The sequence below is a fragment of the Theobroma umbraticum genome, unplaced genomic scaffold, assembly GCF_002168275.2.
Source record: "Theobroma umbraticum cultivar Fairchild unplaced genomic scaffold, ASM216827v3 scaffold_147.0, whole genome shotgun sequence".
NCBI lineage: Eukaryota > Viridiplantae > Streptophyta > Magnoliopsida > Malvales > Malvaceae > Theobroma > Theobroma umbraticum.
The window spans coordinates 3,057,326-3,079,097 of record NW_018397259.1 but is presented as its reverse complement, the minus strand read 5'-3'; the positions used below and the strand labels follow the sequence as shown (position 1 = coordinate 3,079,097).

General features: G+C 31.0%; 2 protein-coding genes and 1 pseudogene across 7 annotated transcripts; 1 reads left to right on the top strand and 2 right to left on the bottom strand.

Annotated features, from left to right (window-relative positions):
* Positions 1-439: 439 nt before the first annotated feature.
* Positions 440-4,912, bottom strand: LOC110415161 (Protein with RING/U-box and TRAF-like domain). 5 transcript variants are annotated; one of them, XM_021426717.2, is made up of 5 exons: positions 4,672-4,912; positions 3,962-4,012; positions 2,600-2,903; positions 1,582-1,968; positions 440-1,130 (listed from the first exon to the last, which is right to left on the bottom strand). In XM_021426717.2, the coding sequence occupies exons 3-5, from the start codon at positions 2,813-2,815 to the stop codon at positions 810-812; spliced, it is 924 nt and encodes a 307-aa protein (XP_021282392.1). In that variant the 5' UTR covers positions 2,816-2,903; positions 3,962-4,012; positions 4,672-4,912; the 3' UTR covers positions 440-809. The 5 variants fall into 5 exon arrangements, with proteins under 5 accessions (XP_021282392.1, XP_021282394.1, XP_021282395.1 ...); XM_021426719.2 differs by lacking the exon at positions 4,672-4,912 and adding an exon at positions 4,124-4,661; XM_021426720.2 differs by lacking the exon at positions 4,672-4,912 and adding an exon at positions 4,537-4,555.
* A 6,277-nt stretch (positions 4,913-11,189) lies between these two features.
* SPC98 (spindle pole body component 98) lies at positions 11,190-14,891 on the top strand. Of its 2 annotated transcripts, XM_089783364.1 has the most exons (4): positions 11,190-13,558; positions 13,656-14,117; positions 14,201-14,249; positions 14,536-14,891. In XM_089783364.1, the coding sequence occupies exons 1-2, from the start codon at positions 11,295-11,297 to the stop codon at positions 13,948-13,950; spliced, it is 2,559 nt and encodes an 852-aa protein (XP_089639490.1). In that variant the 5' UTR covers positions 11,190-11,294; the 3' UTR covers positions 13,951-14,117; positions 14,201-14,249; positions 14,536-14,891. The 2 variants fall into 2 exon arrangements, with proteins under 2 accessions (XP_089639490.1, XP_089639489.1); XM_089783363.1 differs by having other exon boundaries at positions 14,201-14,891.
* Positions 14,892-16,368: 1,477 nt separating this feature from the next.
* Positions 16,369-21,611, bottom strand: LOC149527250 (ubiquitin fusion degradation protein 1 C-like; annotated as a pseudogene).
* Between the last annotated feature and the right edge of the window lie 161 nt (positions 21,612-21,772).

Below are 21,772 nucleotides of genomic sequence, written 5' to 3'. Positions count from 1 at the left end.
TAAGCTGCTTGATATTCAAAAATGGAAATCATGAAATTTGGAATATTATAATTTGTTCTATCATTTGTTTGAAAAAGTACATGCTATAAGTCCTAAACATCACCAGAACCAGAAAACAGAGCACATTAGATAAAAGATTACGAGTGTCTGTCCGCCAGGAAGAATAAGCACGTCTTCTCCACTCTTCCGAAGTTTAGCCTAAGTTTTAAAATATTTGACATTCATGTCGATGAACTAATGTTAGTCCTCTAATGTTTTGACATTATTAAGTCAGTTTTACTTTGCATGTATAATTCTTATTCACTCTTTTCACTATATTGTACTTTTGATTCAGAAAAATTCAGAAGAAGATTTCAGTTGTTTTCTCGTAATATTTTCAAATAACAATCAAGCTATATCTTGGACGAGAAGCAGAAAACCTTCGGCAATAAACAGGACATATGAGCAAAATAGAACTTTGTAATAATGAGGAAGTGGTTTAATACAGGAAGCTATCAGCAATCACAGCCAAAAGATGCCGAAAGACCTTTTTAAGGACTCAAAAGGAAAGTTCATACATGTTGCTGCATTAAACTTTGAGCAACCAAGTTGACTCATATAAATCATCATTTCCTACACTAAACATTCAGCAGAAGGCAGCGGTCAGCAGAAGATTGGACTGTAGAGGACAGAGATCCCAGTGAAAATACAACATGTAAATACAAAAGAAAGCCCCCATCAGAAAAATGAAAGCTTCATCTGTTTCTGAATGAGACTCAGAACCTTTTGAAACTGTACAAAATCACCTTAATTCTCCATGGAATCCTATCTCATTCTTCTTTCCATATACGGCCAGTTACCCTCAACTTCAGCTCTTGCCTATCCCCACCAGAAAAGTATAGAGCCAGATTCCTTTGGACAATAAGTCCATCCTGACTGTCACGAACTTTCCTATGACTGTCCCGGATGCTCCTGGGAATCCCCTGCCATATTAGTTTACGGCCATTGGCACCAACTTCCAAACTATAACTGAACTTTTTTGCTTCATTATCATCACCCATAAAACGTAAAAAGGCCATATAGACAGGTGCCATGCCAAGCTGGAAAGCCTCAAAATGCAAGCAGAACTGTTTTCCAAAACAATTAAACACCTGAACAGGATGACAGAGTTCACAAAGTAGGTTAGGGCTTCATATCAAGACAAGATTTAATTTGACCAGAGGAAGAGTAGATGAAAACATTATGACAGTTTGTATAGAAAGTTAAAAGTAGATCTACAATAAATTATTTAAAAAGACAGCAGTAGTTTGTTTCAAATAATTATGGATAACTTGTCAAATGAATCCTTCCAGAAGCATGAGATTTGCAGTTTAAAACTGGCACTACCTATAACTTGAACAGTCTGTACAGAAACCACGTATTCTCCTTGGTAATTTAAAGAACTCAGGTGACTTAAATGCTTTTCAATTTCTTTTGAAAACTAGAAAAGAAAAATATGAGCAAAAGTCTGCAACCATGATGTTTTATCACAATTCACAAATAACTAGCAGAGAAGCATGATAACATTTGAGCTGTCATGTACTGTAGCATAAACGAACTTACAGTAAGCATCCATGTGGCATTTTCAACTTCGTGTGGATTTGATTTGACATATCGATGGTTAAAGGTACATCCATTATGCATGTCAACCTTATGATCATCCTTGAGATGTGCGACAAGGGTTGAGATGTCACCTGTGACAGAGCACTCAGACCCAGCGTAAGGGCAATTGTAGGGACGAAACCGACAGTGTTGCTCATGCTTGAGCTTGCTGTAATAGGGGAAGATATCATGGCAACCTAGGTTCTGGTATTTACAAGGGAGTTCCAAGGATTCTGCAACTTTCTCCAAAGCTAAACACCTTATATTTCCAAGATCATAGCGGCATGTTGGGCAACAGTTGTGCACTCTAATCTTGCAGTTTGAACACAGAGTGTGTCCATTTGGGCACTGTAATAGAAAGAATGGATACAACATATAGAAATTATAACTGAATCATTTTTGCAAATTTTGATAGAAAGAGGTTAAGAACAAATTCTCTATACCATAGCAAAAAATCCCCATAAAACCTAATCACTTAAGGACACTATAGCCAACGTATACTTAACACCAAATAAGCCCACGTCTGACCAAAATTTCCACCCATTCAAATTGCTTTCCAAGTACATTAATTATTTTTCCATCTCCCCACCTGAGAATAACTCTCCACTGCAGCAACCAAGCTCCAAGATGATAAGCTATCCTCTTGGATAGTAACAAATACCCCTTTTTACCCTATAACTATATGCCCATAACCCTTCAGTGCCTTGTGCTTGATTCCCTACATTTCACAGGATGCACAACCAAATATCTAACTAAATAGCGCACCACAACTAGTTCTTCACCACCATTTCCACCCCAGCACACAGATATCATTACTTAGTTCCATACAAGCATAAGAAGGCACACATATAGCCCTCACAACAAAGTAAATTAGAAAATTCAGTGACAGTCAAAAAAACAAAAAAAGGGTGAAAAACAAAATACTACAAACTATATTCTTTATGGAGGAGCCAGAATAAGTGCACAAAGGTGAACAAACCTGGTGAATTGGTGGGTACATCAAATTTGTGCATACAGGACACTCAAGGAGTTCATAAACACCATTGTTTGAATGAATTCCATGTTTTCCAACAAAACTAACAGGACTCTTCATTGTTGTAGTATTACTCTCGGATTTTGCAGTAGCAATGTCATAATCTGCAACAGAGGGATGAGATTCAACAACTTCTTTGCAAGCACTGCCTCCAGGAGCCATTGCTACTCCAAATCTGGTGATATCTCCAGTGAACTACTTAAATTATTTTATGTTTACGTACTTTTGAAAGGCTTTACACTCTATTTACCTGTAATACAGGATAAATATTAGATGTCATCAAAAAGAAGATATTTTAAACAAAACATGTAGCAAATTATATAATAATATGAAGTTGAACATTCAGAAGAAATAACACAAGCAGGGCAAAACATATGAACAATTTGAAGGAAACTCAACACACTTGCTCTCACCACAAACATTAATTTTGGCAGGTCAGGGGAGCGAGGCAACCAATAGTAAAATTTTTCCTAACAAGATCAAACAAGATTAAAACCAGATTCTCATTTAAGCAGTTAAATATGTCCTGTTTCAAGAAGAGTCTCAAATCGCTAACGCTTCATTCATCATATTGCAATAAAAACCAAGCATTTCTCAGGTAAAATTTTTCCGAAGGCACTCAGCCATTTTAAAGAGAAATCTAGCAACAGCAAACAAAAGATACAACATTATTACATTCCAACAGGACAATCAAATATCAGCATTCAGAAGAGACTATCTCTAAAACCAAAAGAAATAGCAGTAAACTAGTAATAAATTAATATATGGTAGTTACTCTAATAACTTGATAATGTCAATCATTTCCATGGCAATGATTGCATACAAAAGTTCCATTTATCACATCTCAGTTTTCATGTAAGAAGCCTTCTTCCTTCTTGTTTCTTGCTCTTCAAATTTCATATAGATGGAAATCAAAGTTTAAGCAAAAATTTTTTTGCCAAACACTTTGTGATTAGTGAAACTAGTATATAAACAGCAATAAACTATGAAACAGTATTGGGCAGGTTTATAAGCACCATTCTTCTAAGGAATAATGAATTTCCATCTTTGCAAGAGAAAGGTACACAATTCTAACATCGGGAAGTATGTTTCAAAACTAAGTTAACTGTTTTCATTTCAGCGATAATTGCCAAGCAGGGGAACAAGAAGAAAGAAAAAGCTTATATAAAAGGGATTATTTTCCAACCAATCAAAGAATTCAGATTGCCATGCGCAACAAGAACAGGCATGCTTTCATGTCTAATTCCTTCCACAAACACTCTTATAAAATGCTGAATCTTTGAGCAAGCAAAAGGAAGAATCACGAACCAAATAGAACCCAGCTTCGCCAAAAACTACCTTTCCGAAGAACATGATCATCTAAAAAAGCAGGCAACATTCAGAGGTTTTAATGAAAATACTGCCAATTTGAATCAAATATAAAGCCGAATAAGAAAGAAAAGAACTAGCTTTATTATTTATGCAAAATACCTTCAAAAAGCAACCAAAGCATGAGACAAGAACAGCATAAAAAACCTCCCAAATTATAATCAAATCCACCATTTTTTCAGTTGGATTTTACCCACCAAAAAATTTAAAAATCTTCAATTTTTTATAGGTTCTAACAAAGGAACCGGAAAATGGGACAGGGAATGGTGAAAGGAAACAACCCCCTCTCCCACCCCTCAATGTCCAAATTCCAACAAAGTTCTCTCTTTTTCGATGCAATGTCAAAACTATGTTTGTCCAAAAACCGACTTCCCCATTTGGATTAATTAAAACACAAACAACAACGAAACAAAACAAAACAAAAACTCCAAATTTTCAAGTTTCAAACATTACCGATCAAAAGAAAAAACAAAACCAAAAAAACCAAACCCGAAGGGAAAAAAGAAATCAAATACCCAGTTGAGACTTCCAAGCTTGGTGTCTTTACACATCATTGAAATCCACAAACAAAATCTGGGTTGCGGTCAAAACATTGAAACCACAAAAAAAAAAAAAAAAAGACAAAGTGCCAAAGGAGCAGCGAAACTTACGGGTTTTAAACCGAACACATGGGAAAAATGGAGACTTGTTTTGCATCAAATGGTGGCCATGCTTTGCTTTGCAAATGCAAACGCGTCTGTCGTATATTTTGATAATATTGGCCTTTTATTATTATTATTCTTTGGGTTATTTGGAAGTAAAATATTTTGGTTTCTGTATATGTCGTTTTTAGCACTGATTTCTTGCTGTTCCCCAACCCCTCGCCTCTCCTCTCCTCTCCTCTCCTCTCCCCTGCCCCAGTGGACCGATCCCTCAAGGCGCACGCAACGTTTGAATATTCGATTTTTATTTTCCTTTTACCTTTTAGGTTATTAGCTCTTTCTTTTCCATTTTTACACTCTCGTTGACGTTTACTTATGTGAGCGCCAAGTGGGTGACGTCCTTTTTCTTTTCTGTTTTTGGCTATGCGTGTATCTCAATGGTTGATACGTGTTTTTTCTGTTAAAAAAATTGAGTAAAATATCTCATTTTTTAAATTTTAATTAAAATTTTAAATAAATTGATTAATTTTTAAAATAAACATTTCACTTCAAAAATATAAACATTATTATTAAAAAATATTAAAAATTTAAAATATTATTTTTTATTAATTTTAAAAAATATTATATAATTTTTTTGAAAAAAATAAAAATAATAATTCAAGGAGCACCTATTGTTGCTCTCTAATTTTTTTAAATTAATAAAAATTTAATTATAGTAATTTTTAAATTTAATAAAAATTAAGATTATATTTTTAATATTGTCATGTCATCAAATTAATGAAAATACTAACAGATACCTAATAATTAAATTTATGTGTCTAATAAATAATATTTTTTTAAAATGAAGTATCATTTCGAAAACTAATAGATGCACTTGAAATTTCGATTACAATTTTAAAAATAGAAATATTTTACCTTAAAAATTTTGAATTCAAATCGAATAATATTAAAATCTTTTCATTGATCATGTAGCTTTTTGTGAGATAGAATTTTGCTAATACTAAAGTTTATTGCAGGAGATGATTTTAGAACTATCAAATTTTATAAGTTTTTTATTTTTTTATTAAATTCAATTAAATTTTATATTTTATTTTAAGTTAAATAAATTTTAAAATAAATAATTCATTAACTGTCATTAATCAAAATATCATTTGTAATTTTTTATATCATATAGCATTTATGTGACACTAATATGAATGATGAAAATATTATGTAATTATATTATCAAGTTATATTAATATGTAATGTCATCATTTATTATGATATATCAATACTACGTGACATAAAATGATAAATGACGTTTTCATTAATAACAATTAGCCAACTGTTAATTATAAAAACTTATTTAATCTTCAAAAAAATTATAAGAACTTATTTAATATAAAATAAAAATTAATGAACTTAATTAAATATAATAATAAAATAGAATATTATTTAATATTTTTAATAGTTTAGAGTTTTTTTTAATATTATACCTTTTATATTGAATGTTTTCAAATTATATGTCAATTTGTTAGTTTATTTGTTAAGTGACTTATGAATTATATATAATAAAGATTGTGATTTATTGGTTATACCTAAAGGTCTATTTAAAAAAGGCTTAGATAATTAAAGAGTTTATTCGAATCATGCAGGTTTGATAACTTCCTTTGTTTTATTTGATAAATTTTTTTTTATACAACCTTATTAAATTTTGGATAGGATTACATGGTAACAACTGCTACGGTCTACATCAACCCATGTATTGTTCACTTTGATTCGTCGATCTCATGATTTTATCTCACAAAAAGCACCTCACAATTAAAAGTGATGTGAACCTTTATATACTTAGTATCAATTTAATACGTAGTCGATGTGAAATTTATGACTTCTTTCTCCAGGACTATGATATCCTCTCTTACTTTCTGCTAGGAGTTTTCTCTTCAATATGAGATTTTGTGACTCAATCTGTCGAGAGCATTATCTTGATAATATGAGATATATGTTCACGCGGGGACCATGATATCATCCCCACTTCAATAAGAGCCCATTATCTTCAATGTCATATTGCTAATACCATAACTAAGGATCAGATGGACCATATATTTTTAGAAAACGGACCAAACATAAAAGAGAACTAAATTAACCAAACATCAAATTAGTTCGATTTGTTCAATTTTGGACAAATGGATCAAAATTTTATTACTTATTTTTTTACAAATTATAATATTAAAACTTATAAACTTAATCTATAATTATAAAATATACAAATAATCTAAATAGAGAAAAAAATAACATTTGTTCCTTCACTCATATAATTATATCTTTCTATATAAATCATCAAATTCAACATAATAAAAGGTCAAAGATAATAAAATTACTATCTACAAAATAAAATTATCTAACATAAGACCATTAACCATCACCAATTATCAACTTAAATCTCCTTTATGACTTGGCTCTTCACATTCACTCACATTGGCTATCTAACAATTGAAAGAAAATAAAAAATATAACTAGAGTAAATTTTTTTTAATAACAAAGTAAAAGAAATTAAAAATAAAAAATTATGTAAAAAGTCATAAAATTTAACATTTACCTCAATTGAACTATAAAGAATGCATTTCTAACTTTTTCACTCATTAATCGTTAACAATGAAAATGAAATCTACAATATCAATCTTTAACATCTCTAAAATATATAAATAAAAAAATAAAAAAATAAGAATTAAAAAATAATAAAATAAAAATTATAATTACCTAATTCAACTTTTTTAGTATCTATCATATCCAATTTAATCTCATTGAAATTGAATGATGAAGATTCATGTAAATAATTTTAAGTCCAAATAAGGACTTGTGTAAGCGTAAGAACTTATGATTTAAGTTTAGATTTTGAAAAAAAGGAAGAGTAAAAGACTAAAGAAAAATTGAAAGAGTACAGTGTAAAGCCATCAAGGTGAAAAAAAAAAAAAGAAAAGAAAGAGTAAAGGATTGAATAGGTGGTTCAAATTAAAAATTAAAAATATTTAATGTATATTATATTTTACATAAATTTAAAAATAATATATATAATATTATATATACTAATATATACAAAAAAAATTAGTTTTATTTTTTTATTAAATTAGTATAAAAAGTTTAAAATAAAAAACTAATGGATCAAATATTTTGAATCAATTGATTTAATGGACCAATTAAACTGAATTAATTTATCCAAATCACATTTGATTTAGATGAATAATTAATTTTATTTTATTTTATTCACCTTTACCATAAGCATTCTAAGAATCTAAGTATTATATTTTGATCTTATAATGCTACACGAAAAAAAATCATCAATATTTATCGTATAAATTTTTATTCACGATTTTAATATTAAATTCAAGTTATTGGAGCGTTCTTTTGATAATGTGGTTAATGTAATGACGAAGTCATGTACTAAGCATGAAATCAATATTTTCTCAACTTTCCACGAAGATGCATGAATATGATAATACAACTTTCTTTTTTCTAAATAAAAGGCATTGGATAACATGATATATATATATATATATATATGTATATTTATCAATCCCATTTCAATGCCTAAACTTTAAGTTGAAGTTTTAATATATTTTTAAAGAAACAAGTGGGAATAGTCACAAAAGTTATTAACGTTTACTTTTTTTTAAAAAAATAATTTAAAAATTCATCTCAGAGTAAAAAGAATTCTCACAAACATAAACGTTGGTTTTGACCATCTCCACAAAGTTGTTTGAGCTTCTAGTTATGCACTCGAAAGACTTCCACTTCATTCGTTTGGGGAAAAGGCCAGGGCCCCTCTTTGCACCTACCATGTAAAGCTCTGAACATTGGCTTTGTCTCCTTTATTTACCACACAACTTTGGACCACTTGCTCTTTATTTTTTTAATGTGGGACGACCCATTTTTTTTTACCCAAATAACCAGACAATAAATGACCAAAAAAAGACAATGAGTTTAAAAAATGGTGGTTGAAAGCAATACTGTATAAATCAGAAAAAATATATAATTTCCAAATACTTAATCAGAGATTGCGGCTATAAGATAATTAGGCGATTTTGATATGTTATCATTTTATATGTTTAGTACTTATCAAAATTTAATTAAATTTTCTGCATGAGGAGATGGTCAGTTGGTTACCCACTTCTTGCAATCTTGTCCAATTCCTTATCTGCTACTGGTGACATGTACTTTTCATAAGAGGAGAAACGCGCAGTAATATATGGTTTGATGAGTCAATAAGCATGTGAGATAAAGAATAAGAAGGTTTCAAACGAAGAAATTAGATTGGGTAATATTCAAAAGCTTAACCGACATTTTCTGTGGAAATTTCATTGAAGTTTGGGGTACAAGGAGATTTCAGCCCTGCAGCCAATGATCTGATGCTGAATAGGAAGACGTGGATGGGTGCATCAATGTCTCGCTTTGAAAATTTCTGAATGGCAGTAATTAATGGCGCTTTGGTGTTTTCCCTAACATCTGAAGCCTGTGTTTCTTTTGTACTTCACGCGTTTTGCAACAAATATTTTAAGATTTTTTCTAAGTTGGAATTATTTATTTCAAAATCTTTCAAAAGGAAATCATATTTTAAATTTATTATTTATTTTTTTCATGTCATATAAATATTCAATTAGATAGATAAAATAATTAACAAACCAGCTAATAATTGAACAAAGTTAATATAAAATTGAACCAAATTCATACATAATGTGATTTTAGACGAGATTTTGCATTTTAGGAGCTAATAAGATATTTTCTTTATCACAACAAAAAATTTAATAGTAGTAATTTTTTAACTCTTTTAGAATTTATCAATACTATATATAAAAGTATCAATTTCAAAACAATATATATATCTAATAATTTATTAAATTAAGTAGTTTCATATATTTTATAACTTGTCAATAATTATTTGATGGTGTGTTTTAGTGAATGATTAAATTTCAACTTATATCATTTTTAAATATGTAAAGTTGTATGTAAAAAATTCCTATGTTTTCTTCTTTTTTCTTTTTTTTTTTAACTTTTATGATCTCAAAATTTATTTATTAAATTTTAATTGGTTATTGTATACTGTTTTCTATACCCACACCCACAGACATGCCTGCAAATTGTTTCAGTGCACACAGATATTGTTTAGGTTCACTACAACTTTCATCAGTAAGGAGAGGAATTAAAGAAATTAAAATGATTGGAATTACTTACACTAGTTGACTGCAAGCTATTTTTGATGCTACTATGAAAATTGAATGTCAAATTTTTTTTTTGGTTAGAATTTCATATAGGTGTTAAATATATCCAATGCTTAATAAAAGAAAGCATTTTAATGTAAGGTAGAATTCTTTTTTATCAAATAAACCTTATAATTAATTCGAGTTCAAAAAAATATTATCTGTAATGATAATTTAAAAATATATTAAAAATAGTGTCCTTTTTAGTCAATAAACTAGTTTTGTGTCACCTGCCGTATACATAATTATATGCGTTACTTAACAAGTTAGTTACCTTTTTATTTTGGAAAATTTGAATGGTGACAAATTTATTAGAATTGATATTAGCAATGATAATATATACTAAATAAATGATTTTTTTAAGTTAACTAAATAAGAAGTTTTTAGATCCCAAAGTTAACCGTTACAGTCTTTTTACATCAAATTTAATAGTTAAGAAAAATGTAACGATGTTTTACGCCTCAAATTTTCTTGAATTGTTTTTATGCTTTGTTATTTTTACAACATAAACTATGTCTAATATTATCAAACAATTCATGAAATTATGAAAGTAATTGCATATTTTGAGGTTATTGATTTTGCGGAGAAAGGTTCTTAAAAAAAGCTATAATAGTATTTCAGTAATTTAATAATAATACTTCATTAACTCTAAAGTCATGAATATTCATATAAGTTACTAACCAGGTTATTTAATTTTATCGACCAAATTATCAAAAAAGATATAAAATTATCTGATATTTGAGTAACTTCGTAGTTAATATTTCAATAACTCTATCGTATTAAACATATTATAAAAGTTACACACGGAGTATGTTCGATGTTACCAAAACATAGATAAAATATTATAAAAGTAATAATATATTTTGCGGTTATTGGTTTTGCAAATCATAATTATAAAAAATGCTATAAAATTATCTAGTATTTCACTAACATGGAATATAATATTTCAATAATATCTATTTTTGTCACTATAAAATTATATCAATATTCATATTTTTATATATACTATAGATAGATAGGTAGATAGATTAGTGGACATTGCATATAAATATAGTTTGATCAATGACTTGAAAATCACCAATCGTAGGATATGTTGTCTGCTCAATGGATATTGAAACAATCATGGAAAAGCCCATTGGGCACACTTGTTCTTGGGAAAAGGCCCATTTTTATCAAATCAATGGGCTTGCAAAACCCATCTAAATATAAATCTTTTAAAATATTAATAAAAAAATAAAGAAAGAATTAAAATTGAAGAGAAGTGTTTTTTTCCATTTGCCCGCCCATATAAAATCAAACAAAAACCCTTACCAAATTTCTCACTGTTAAAATCCCTCTCTCCTTCTTTTTAGGGAAAAAAGGAAAAGAAAACAATCCTTTCCCTTTTCTCTTTCGGAAATGGAAGAAGAAGATCAACGCAAAGTCACAGATCTAGTGATTGAGTTAGTCCGTCGCTTACTTTCTCAGCAAAACTCTCAAAGCCCAAACCTTAACTCTCCTCATTTCTCCCAATCTCTTCGTTACGCTCTTCGCATACTCTCCAGCCGTCTAACCCCTTCCATTTCCCCTGATGCTGACGCCATCGCCGAATCCATCAAGCGCCGTCTCGCCACTCAAGGTAACTCCTCTGATGCCCTTACCTTCGCTGATCTCTACACCAAATTCGCTTCCAAAAATGGTCCGGGAAGCGTTAACAACAAATGGGCAGTTCTTTACTTGCTTAAAATTGTGTCAGAAGATCGAAAAACCGCGAAAAACAGCATGGATTCTTCGGTTTTCTTGCCTAATTTAGGTTTAAATGATGATGAAACGGGAAATAATTTAAGGGCTTTGAATGGTAAAGATAATAGAGAAAAGGATTGGAAAAATGGGGTTTTGTTGGTGTCTAAAGACCCTGAAAATTTACGTGAAATTTCGTTTAGGGAGTTAAGAAATTTGGTTAAGGAAGAGAATGAAGTGAGTGAGGAGGTTTTGGTTAGAGATGTGTTGTATGCTTGTCAAGGGATTGATGGGAAGTATGTGAAATTTGATAGTACTTTAGATGGTTATTCTTTATCCGACTTAGTTAAGGTACCTAGAGCTACTCGAATTATTGTTAGGAAGCTTTGTGAATTAGGTTGGTTGTTTAGGAAGGTTAAAGGGTATATTTCAGAGAGTATGGATCGCTTTCCTGCTGAAGATGTGGGGACCGTGGGACAGGCATTTTGTGCTGCGTTGCAGGATGAGTTATCAGAGTATTATAAGTTATTGGCTGTGCTAGAGGCTCAGTCAATGAATCCAGTTCCATTGGTTTCGGAGACTGCAAGTTCGGGGAATTATTTGTCCTTGAGGAGATTGTCTGTTTGGTTTGCTGAGCCAATGGTGAAAATGAGGTTAATGGCTGTTTTGGTTGATAAATGTAAAGTTTTGAGGGGTGGGGCAATGGCTGGTGCTATTCATTTGCATGCACAGCATGGTGACCCACTTGTTCACGACTTCATGAGGCGATTGCTTCGGAGGGTTTGCTCTCCGCTTTTTGAAATGGTGAGGAGTTGGGTTTTGGAAGGGGAATTGGAGGATATTTTTGCTGAGTTCTTTATCGTGGGGCAACCAGTGAAAGCTGAATCGCTTTGGAGAGAAGGTTACCGGCTCCATGCTGGAATGTTGCCTTCATTTATTTCACAGTCTCTTGCTCAACGTATTCTGAGGACTGGGAAATCTATTAATTTTCTTCGTGTCTGTTGTGATGACCGAGGTTGGGCTGATGCTGCAGCAGAGGCTGCGGCTGCTGCTGGAACTACAACTAGAAGAGGGGGCCTTGGATATGGAGAAACTGATGCACTTGAATCTCTAGTCATGGAAGCAGCTAAGAGAATCGATAAGCATTTGTTGGATGTTATATACAAGAGGTATAAGTTTAAAGAACACTGTCTTGCGATCAAGCGATATTTGCTGCTTGGGCAGGGTGATTTTGTTCAGTACCTGATGGATATTGTTGGACCAGAGCTTTCTGAGCCTGCTAATACTATTAGTTCCTTCAAGCTAGCAGGATTACTGGAAAGTGCAATTCGGTCATCTAATGCACAGTATGATGATCCTGACATACTAGATCGATTGCGGGTTAAGATGATGCCACATAACACTGGTGATCGGGGCTGGGATGTGTTCTCATTGGAATATGATGCTAGGGTTCCACTAGATACAGTATTTACTGAATCTGTCATGACCAGGTATTTAAGAATTTTTAATTTTCTGTGGAAGCTTAGACGGGTGGAGCATGCACTCATTGGTGCTTGGAAGACAATGAAACCCAATTGTATTACCTCTCATGCATTCACAAAGCTGCAACGTGCAGTAAAATTGCAATTGCTTTCAACTTTGAGGCGGTGCCAGGTTCTTTGGGATGAGATGAATCATTTTGTTACAAACTTGCAATACTATATCATGTTTGAAGTCTTGGAGGTATCATGGTCCAATTTTTCCAATGAAATGGAAGTAGCCAAAGATCTTGATGATCTACTTGCAGCACATGAGAAATACCTCCATTCAATTGTAGAAAAGTCACTCCTAGGTGAACGATCACAAACCCTTTACAAGTCACTCTTTGTCCTGTTTGACCTTATATTACAATTTAGAAGCCATGCAGATCGGTTATATGAAGGAATTCATGAGTTGCAATCAAGGTATGTTCTAGCATCATACTATTTGTATGTATTTAGATATCTTAAGGCAATTGTTCCGTTTATATATTCACTAACACTTGCTTTTCACTTTTTGTAGAACTGTGGAATCCTCTTCAAACTCTCGAGACAAAAGCAAATCAAGTAGGCAAAGAAAGGATAAATCTTCAGAGCCAGGGTCTTGGAGTAGTGAAGGCAGGAAAGCCATAACACAACGTGCTAGTGAATTCCTTCAAAATATGGGACAAGATCTAGATGCATTAGCTACAGAGTATACATCATTGCTTGAGGGTTTCTTAGCTCGGTTGCCTGTTCAGCAACATATAGATTTGAAATTCCTCCTTTTTCGGCTAGATTTCACTGAATTTTATAGTCAGCAGCATCCTACCGTATAAAATGCTGTCAATACATATGGGTTTAAGGAATTGCTTCTAACATTTTGGGACACGAATGTAGTGCTTCAATTCACTAAGTCAATTCCGCCATGCTGCCACATGAATTAAACTCAGTCATCTGGCAGCTGTATAGACTGACCAATTTGTAGGACATTGCTTGATTTTAGGTAAGACAACTTGAGATGTTCTTTATTTAAATTTTGTTCTATTTTTCTTTTCCATATATCTGACACTGCTTCTTACCTTTCAGATGGTGTGCTTTCTGATGGCTTGTGTGGAACTTTGCAGTTCAGTTGAAGGTATTTTTGTAATGTTTTATTGTGGTGTTCAATGTAGTAGTGTACACGTTTTGAATCCGATAGTCCAATGATTCATTAGTGTGTCCTTACAGCTCTTACAACTTATATGTTGTAAGCTTGTATATTCGTACCATATTTCTCAATTTGTTAATTTATGAGCAATTCATTCTATATGTTTGATTTTTATATCCTTTTATCTGGTTTAACTAGAATTTTTTTTGGCCTTCCCTTGGATATTTATTTGTGGCATTAAGTTGTGATTTTGTATTCCTTTTTGGTTGCAAAGCCTGGTTTTTGGTATTGCTGTAAGTTTGGCTCGCGATGCAAAGTGTGGTGGCCGATACACGTTCACAAGGAAGATTGACTATTTTTCATGATTTTCTACTATAAAGGAGCATCAGCATACGTGTAATATATATAACATCTCTCATTGCAATACCAAGAGTGATTGGTTTGTATTTTTGGAGTTGAATAGAGATCAGCAAGAACTAGAACTTTTGAGTTCAAAGTATTACAGACTGTTCTAATGGTTGCTGCTTTTGAGCTTACTCCTTTGACCTTATTCTCTGGTTACGATTATACATTATTTGTAAAAAATATTGTGGGAAATTAATATTTCAATATAGCTGATGGTTTGGACTAGTGTAACCTGGTTATATCATGGAATGCATACGTTATTGTTTTCATAGGGATGACATGTTTGCATTCATTATTGTTGTTGTGGGATGCAAAGATCTGTTAGGTTTCCTGTAAAGTTTTAGTTTATTTATGCAATGATAATGTGAACCTAATTCTCTGCCATACTCTTAATTCTGTTTTTCATTTTCCTTCTTTAGCATTCTCCAGCAGTTATTATAGTATCTGTTATTTCTGCTGCAGAGCTTGTTATCCAGTGCTGATGAATGCTGAAAGTTGCCAAAGAATTTTGGATTTTGTATAGCAAAGTTGTTACTTCTTATGGTTTGAATTTCCACTATTTCGACCTCCCTATCTGTCTAACCTGTTTGTTTGGTCGAAGGTTTTTTCAGCTTAGCTCCGCAGAAGAGTTTTTTCTTTTAAAAACACAGGAGAATTTTTATTTTTGTCTAAAAAATGTCTTGATTTATTAAAAATAATCTCAATTTTATCTTCTTAAAAAAAGAATTACTTTTTGTAGTAATTTTAACCAATATTAGAGTTTATTAAAAAGATCATATAAATGTAAATTTATCTAATTATTTTAGTTTAATTTAAAAAATTATTATTTTTTTAAAAAAATTTATAATAATTTTTAAGTTAAAAAAAGGTCAAGCCATAGATCTTCATTTGCCACTTCTGAACCTGTTTCAAACTACCTTGTTGGTTGTGGCAGAACAAAGAAATTTAAAATTTTGCAACTGCTCCACATTTTAATGGTTTTTGAGTTTAAGATAAAGGTATTAAAATTTTTATAAATTAATACTTAATAAATTAATAATTTTGATTAAATAATAATTTTAACTGGTTTCGATTTGGAATTAATATGATAAATTAATAATTTATTAAATTTATAAGATAATATATTAAAAAAATACATAGGTTGAATTTGATATATAAATATATAATTTTTTTATGATTGTAATGTTATTTTTTTTTTTTTGAAATTGATATCTTTTGGGACCTTATCAAGGTTTAGTATAGTGTTTTTGTATTATAAGAAAAAATTATGTAATATGATTATTATTTTAAGTTTATCTTTGTGCTTGTAGTACAAAATTATCGTTTTGAATTTTATTTTTTTGTTATTTCTCATGAGATCTTAATAATTTGTTAATTGTGAATAATGATAATTCTTAATTCGATAATTAAATAATATTTATATAATCACAATATATAATATATGTGTGTTTAATATTTAAAAAAATAAAAATACTTGGATAAATTCATTTTTTATTAGTTAATGTATAAATTAATAAATTATTAATTTATTGATTAAATAATATTTCAATTAATTAATAAATTTTCGTAATCTCAAAGATTAATTTATAAAAGTTTTATTGTAATGCAAAGATTAATCAATGAAAAGAAAAGTTGAAAGAAAAAAATTAATAAAATTCTGTCAGTATTACTAAATAAACCATTTTGATGGGTAAGGCCGATATCACCCAGCCAATGTGTACTTCTTCCCAGTGAAGGGCTGAAACTTTGGTTTATTATCCAAAGTTTCAGCTTCCACATTCTCGCCTGTGAGTTCTCTTCCTTTTTTTGAGGCTGGCTCCTATCCGATTGTAAGACATCCTTGTGAACTTATCTTTGTCTTTGACCTGGATTTTGCTTCGGCAGCCCCGCCTTTCCCAAGCGCAGCGGATGACGGTTGCTCATTAGGAAAAGAAGCTTAATCTAATGCTGTGGAAGTAGGAATCCCATCCAAGATTCTAGCCAAACCCGTGAAAGGTTTGAACTTGGGTTTTTGAGTTGCTCCCTCTTGTTCCTTCCCTAAAGCAAATTTAGGTGTAGACTTTTCAGGCTCTTTGTAATCTGAAGGAGCTGTAGATGGCTTTTTTGGCTGAGTTTATTATTCTTTCTTATTGCCCTCAACCTTCAAGGTTCTTATATTTATACAGAATAAAAGCACTTTCTTAAGAATAATTGAAAAAAAATGTTCAATTGTAAGAGAACATACTTATCATGTAAGAGTATGTTTATCGGACATGAAGTTCAATTATGAAATAACAGGCTTGTCATGGAAGAGCATGTTAAACAATGATCTATGAGATATGAAGAGAATGATCATATAATTGAGTAGTGGGTGTAAATTTTGAATAGTAGAGTAGTAACATTGAGTAGTGGGTGTAAGTTTTGAATAGTAGAGTAGTAACATTTGATAGTGTACAACGTGTATTTTATTGAAAGAAAAAAAAAGTAACATACATGTATTTCAAAAAAAGGTTAAAAATAAGTCTTATTAATTATCTCTATATTTGAGCTACCAAATTAAGTTTTTTATAACATCTCAAATGTAAAGATAACTTATGAAACTTGTCACTTGTTCTGAGTTATTTTCAATTTTTAATATAAAATAATTATTCATCGCTTATTTCTATTTTGTAGTACAATACTTAAAAAATTAATAGTTACTCAAACTAGGCATCTACAGTTTAGCTCTTACTTTAAAGTTCTTATGGAGAGTTTTATGCATAAAACAAGAAAATGCACATAGAATTAGTAAAGCAACGTTTATATATATATATATATATATATATATATATATATAAAGAATACAGAATAGTTTGTAAATTTATACATTTATTATTATTATTATTATTGTTGTTGTTGTTGCATTTGAGAAAGTCTTTCGGCATTTTTCGCTTTTGGAATGTCACTAAAATACTTGGTGTAGTTTTGCCCTTACATAAGAATTTTATTACGAAAAATAAAAATTTCATATGTAATTAGAATATTGTGATTAATAATAAACCTTGGTGTGTGCAAAAAAAAGGAATGCAAATAAAGCTATTGATTTATTTTATGTGGGAAAAGGAAGAGAAGATCAAGGGTTGCTTAAAGGATGAGATATTTCCCTTATAAATGATTATCTATATTTCGAATGAAATACAAACAGATTGTTTAATGTTTTCTCTTTTAATAGAAGTCGTTGACTCCATAAATAATTAGAAGAATAGCAGGCAACCGATAATGTATTATGGATTACATCATCATTTTAGGAGATGGACAAGTATCACAACATGACAATTCCTATTTATGATCATATAAACAGTTTTACATCAACTTGACAAACAAAATATTCGAATAAGAAAAGAAACAATGGCACCGTTATAGTGGCGAAAGAACTATGATCTTACTAAAATGAATTTTTTTAGTATTGCATTTTATTTATTTATTTTATCATGAACTTGCGCAAGAAAAAGAACTATTTTGTGATTTTTTTTTTAGTTGGGCAAGTAAGACATGGGCTTATTTTAGACTTAAACATACAATTTTTTTTTAAAGTATGATAATAGAAAAAGATCAAAATAGTAGAACGAAGTAGAAATATATCGAGAAAAGTAATGAGATGGAGAAAAAATTTTGATAAGAAAATTTAAAGTATTAGATTCTTACTAGAAAAATACTTTCCCAAAATCTATAAACAAGAGAAAATAGTTTTGCAAAAATTTACAATTAACTTCTAAGATTTTTCTTAACGGTTTCTTTGAACAAGTAAGTTTCCTTTTCAACAATATATTTTTTTATTTGTTGTAACACAGCTTTCATATGGAACAAAGAAGAAGATTTTTTTTTTGTTATTGCCACTAGTTTTTCCTAGAGAGGAAGTTTTTTTTATATATGTTTAGTGACATATATATATATATATATATATATATATCCTAATTTGTTTTGTTTGGTATAAAGATAAGAATAAATAAACAAACATAGGGCAAAGATAAAAATAAATAAATAATTATGGAATATTACTATAATTTAGAGGACGTGATAGTGCATAGGTAAGAATGATAATACATGAATATTTATTTCGTTGTCTTTGTCATTCGTGCTTGTAGGAATTTTTTTTTTCATTTTATGATCAAGACTCGTTTTACATTAAAAGTTCATTATGGTGAGCCTGGTAGGGTTGTTATGGGAAAGAAAATGGAGAATACTACTGCAACTTCTCTTTTTAAGAAAATGCAAATAGGGAGAATTCGTTAAGTACCTCCTATGCTTGAAAATTTTATTTATCCATCTCTAATCCACTTCTAAAGAAGTGTCTTTACTGGTCAAGTGGAACTGAGAATGGAGGGGGTGCAACAATCTCTTCATCTTGTCTTCTCTTGAAATTGTCACACCTTGGCCTCAAACTTTCTCGAGAACTTTTTCATTCTCTACCTCCTCGGATTGAGTTTGTAGTTGGGATGTTCCTTTTGTTAAAACAATTGACTCGTTTTTGCCTAAGAACTATATTATTGGTCAGTCGTGCAGCTTCGACTAAAATGGTAAAAATAAGAACAGGTAAGTTTTCCAAATGCACCCTATATTCATCGAACATATCCTAATGTAAACTTTAATCAGTTCCTTTTCATTATGAAAATCATGTATATCTAATACCCATTCTCTAAATCACTATATGTACTCCATAAGATCCTCTCTTGACTTTTGGTGTTCCCTTCTCAAATCAATAAGAGTCACTTTCTTTTGAATAGAAAAGGACTTTTCCCTGAACATCCTACACATCTGGTTTCAAGAGTTAACTAAACTAAGAGTGAGATTGATATGCCAAGTGTAAACTTTCTCAGTGAAGGACTTAAAGAACTCATTCAACGTTAAATCGTCATCCAAACCTGCTACTCCTAAGGTTTTCACAAACTTCATGATGTGTTCTTGAGCAACACTGGTCTTGCCATTGAATTGTTTAAATTTTGAGCTAGTGTAATCCTTAGGATAGAGTTTAGCTTCAAGTCAAACTTTGAGAAGCTGAGGCTTTTGTTCTTCTGATCGAACAACTTCTCAAGTTCTTCCTTTGTAACAAAGTTCTGAGCATTGGTTGAAAAGGTTGTCAACAAAATGTAGATGGTTCTTTTAGTAAAAAGAAAGAGGACATATACTACTAAATGAAACAAAATAAGTTAGAGGTGATAGAAAGGAAGACCGGAGCAGTCCTTGAAGTATAACTATTTTGGTGGCAAGCAATGAAGAACAAGAAGTGTGGAGAAAGTGGCGGAGCACGATGGGTGGAAAATGCTGAGTAGAGAAAATGCTTGGAAGAGCTTTGAGAGAATTTTGAAGATAGTCTCTATTGAATTTATGATTCTTTCTGATTGCCCCTAACCTCTAAAGCACTCACATTTATATTGAACAATAGTGTTTTCTTAGGAACAATTTGGAGAATATGTTCAACTATTAGAGAATGTGTTTGTCATGGAAGAACAAGGTTATTGGATATGAAGTTCAATCAAGGGAAAACGCGCTTGTCATGGAAGAGCACGTTAAAGAACAACTTATGAGATATTAAGAAAATGACTACGTAGTTAGGTAATGGGTGTAAATTTTGGATAGTGAAGTAATGACAGTTGATAGTGCACCACGTGCACTCTATTGAAAGAAAAAAAGAAAAGTAAAAGCATATGTACTTCAAGAAAAAATTAAGAAGAAATTTTTTTAACTATTTTCATATCTAAGTCACCAAGCCAAGCTCTTTAGAACATCTCAAACGTGAAAATAACTCATGAAATCTACCACTCATAATGAGTTACTTTTATTTTCTAGTATGAAATAGTTGTTTCACACTTATTTTTTATTGGGTAACATAACATATGAAATAACTATTCTACGCTTGTTCTTATTTTGTAACACAACACTTCAAAAAATAATAGTTAATCAAAATTGAGCATTTACAAGAGCAAAATCCACATCATAGTCTACATCAACGATGCTAATAGCAACAGATTGCTTGGTTTCCACTATGTTAATATAAAAATTCTCATTCCCATGGTTGATTATATTGGTATCCCCCATTATCAGGCAAGAAAACTTTTACAAATTTTTTTCCAATACAGGTTTTGGATTTGAGATCCCCAAAAAGTCAAATTTGTGAGGTTGTAGCTTGATATTCGTTCCCTTCTCCAACTTTTTATTCTTTATATTCACGAGATCACTTTCTTGCAGTCGCATGCTCTTCAGCATCCAATCTGGCAAGTAAACTAAACCCTTGTCCTCAGTGAACTCCAAAACCCCACAATGGGAAACCCTTCCCATGGATTGGTTCTAAATCTCAAATTGCATAAGAATGGAGATTTTGGTTGCCATGAGAAACATGAGAGCCTCGGCAGGCATAATGATTTTATTACCAATCTCTGGATATGTTTTGTCAACAAAAGAAAGTGGAAAACACCGATAAACACATTCATACCAATCATATAATCGAGATTGATAGTAGATATATTCATGCAAAGAATAATCATCATCGGTAGTATCGTCTAATTCATTCTTTTTTGAAGAATCATCTTCACTGTCTTCTTTATTTTGCATATCAAAAGATCCATCAGGGAAGGTTCTACTACTTTTGACATGGTCGGGGGAAGAAGCATAGTTTCCTTCAAGTTCTAAAAGAAAATCACCATCATCACTCTCTTCTGAACAATGATCATCTCCACCATTATCCTTCACGTGTTGATCATCTTGTTCATCAGAAAATCCATCAGGCAGGGTTTTGCTTTCGACTTGGTCGAGAGAAGAAGAAGCACTATTTCCTTGAGGTTGAAAAGAGGACTCTCCCAAAGGACTAAAGCATTCAACAAGCTTTTCAAAGCCATCAAATTGAACACAATCTTGAGAGAATCCCTCCATAAAAGATCAGTAACTTAAAGCTCAAGAAATTTGATGTCATAACTACTGATGAACAATTTGCTTCTAACTCTTAAACCTAGCTCTGGTAGCGTTAGGAGGATATTTACATGCCTTGTCGGTGTTTAAATAGTCAAAATAGCGAGAATATCAGAGCAAATAATAATAATAATAATAATAATAATAATATGTAGTAAAAATTAGCAAAATATGTTGTAGAAAAA

Coding starts and splice junctions, on each gene's coding strand:
- LOC110415161 (XM_021426717.2), bottom strand. CDS start 2,815: ATGGCTCCTGGAGGCAGTGCTTGCAAAGAAGTTGTTGAATCTCATCCC. Junction 1,969..2,599: donor TGTACCCACCAATTCACCAG/GTTTGTTCACCT, acceptor TTTCTATTACAG/TGCCCAAATGGACACACTCT. Junction 1,131..1,581: donor ATGCCACATGGATGCTTACT/GTAAGTTCGTTT, acceptor CATCCTGTTCAG/GTGTTTAATTGTTTTGGAAA.
- SPC98 (XM_089783364.1), top strand. CDS start 11,295: ATGGAAGAAGAAGATCAACGCAAAGTCACAGATCTAGTGATTGAGTTA. Junction 13,559..13,655: donor ATTCATGAGTTGCAATCAAG/GTATGTTCTAGC, acceptor CACTTTTTGTAG/AACTGTGGAATCCTCTTCAA.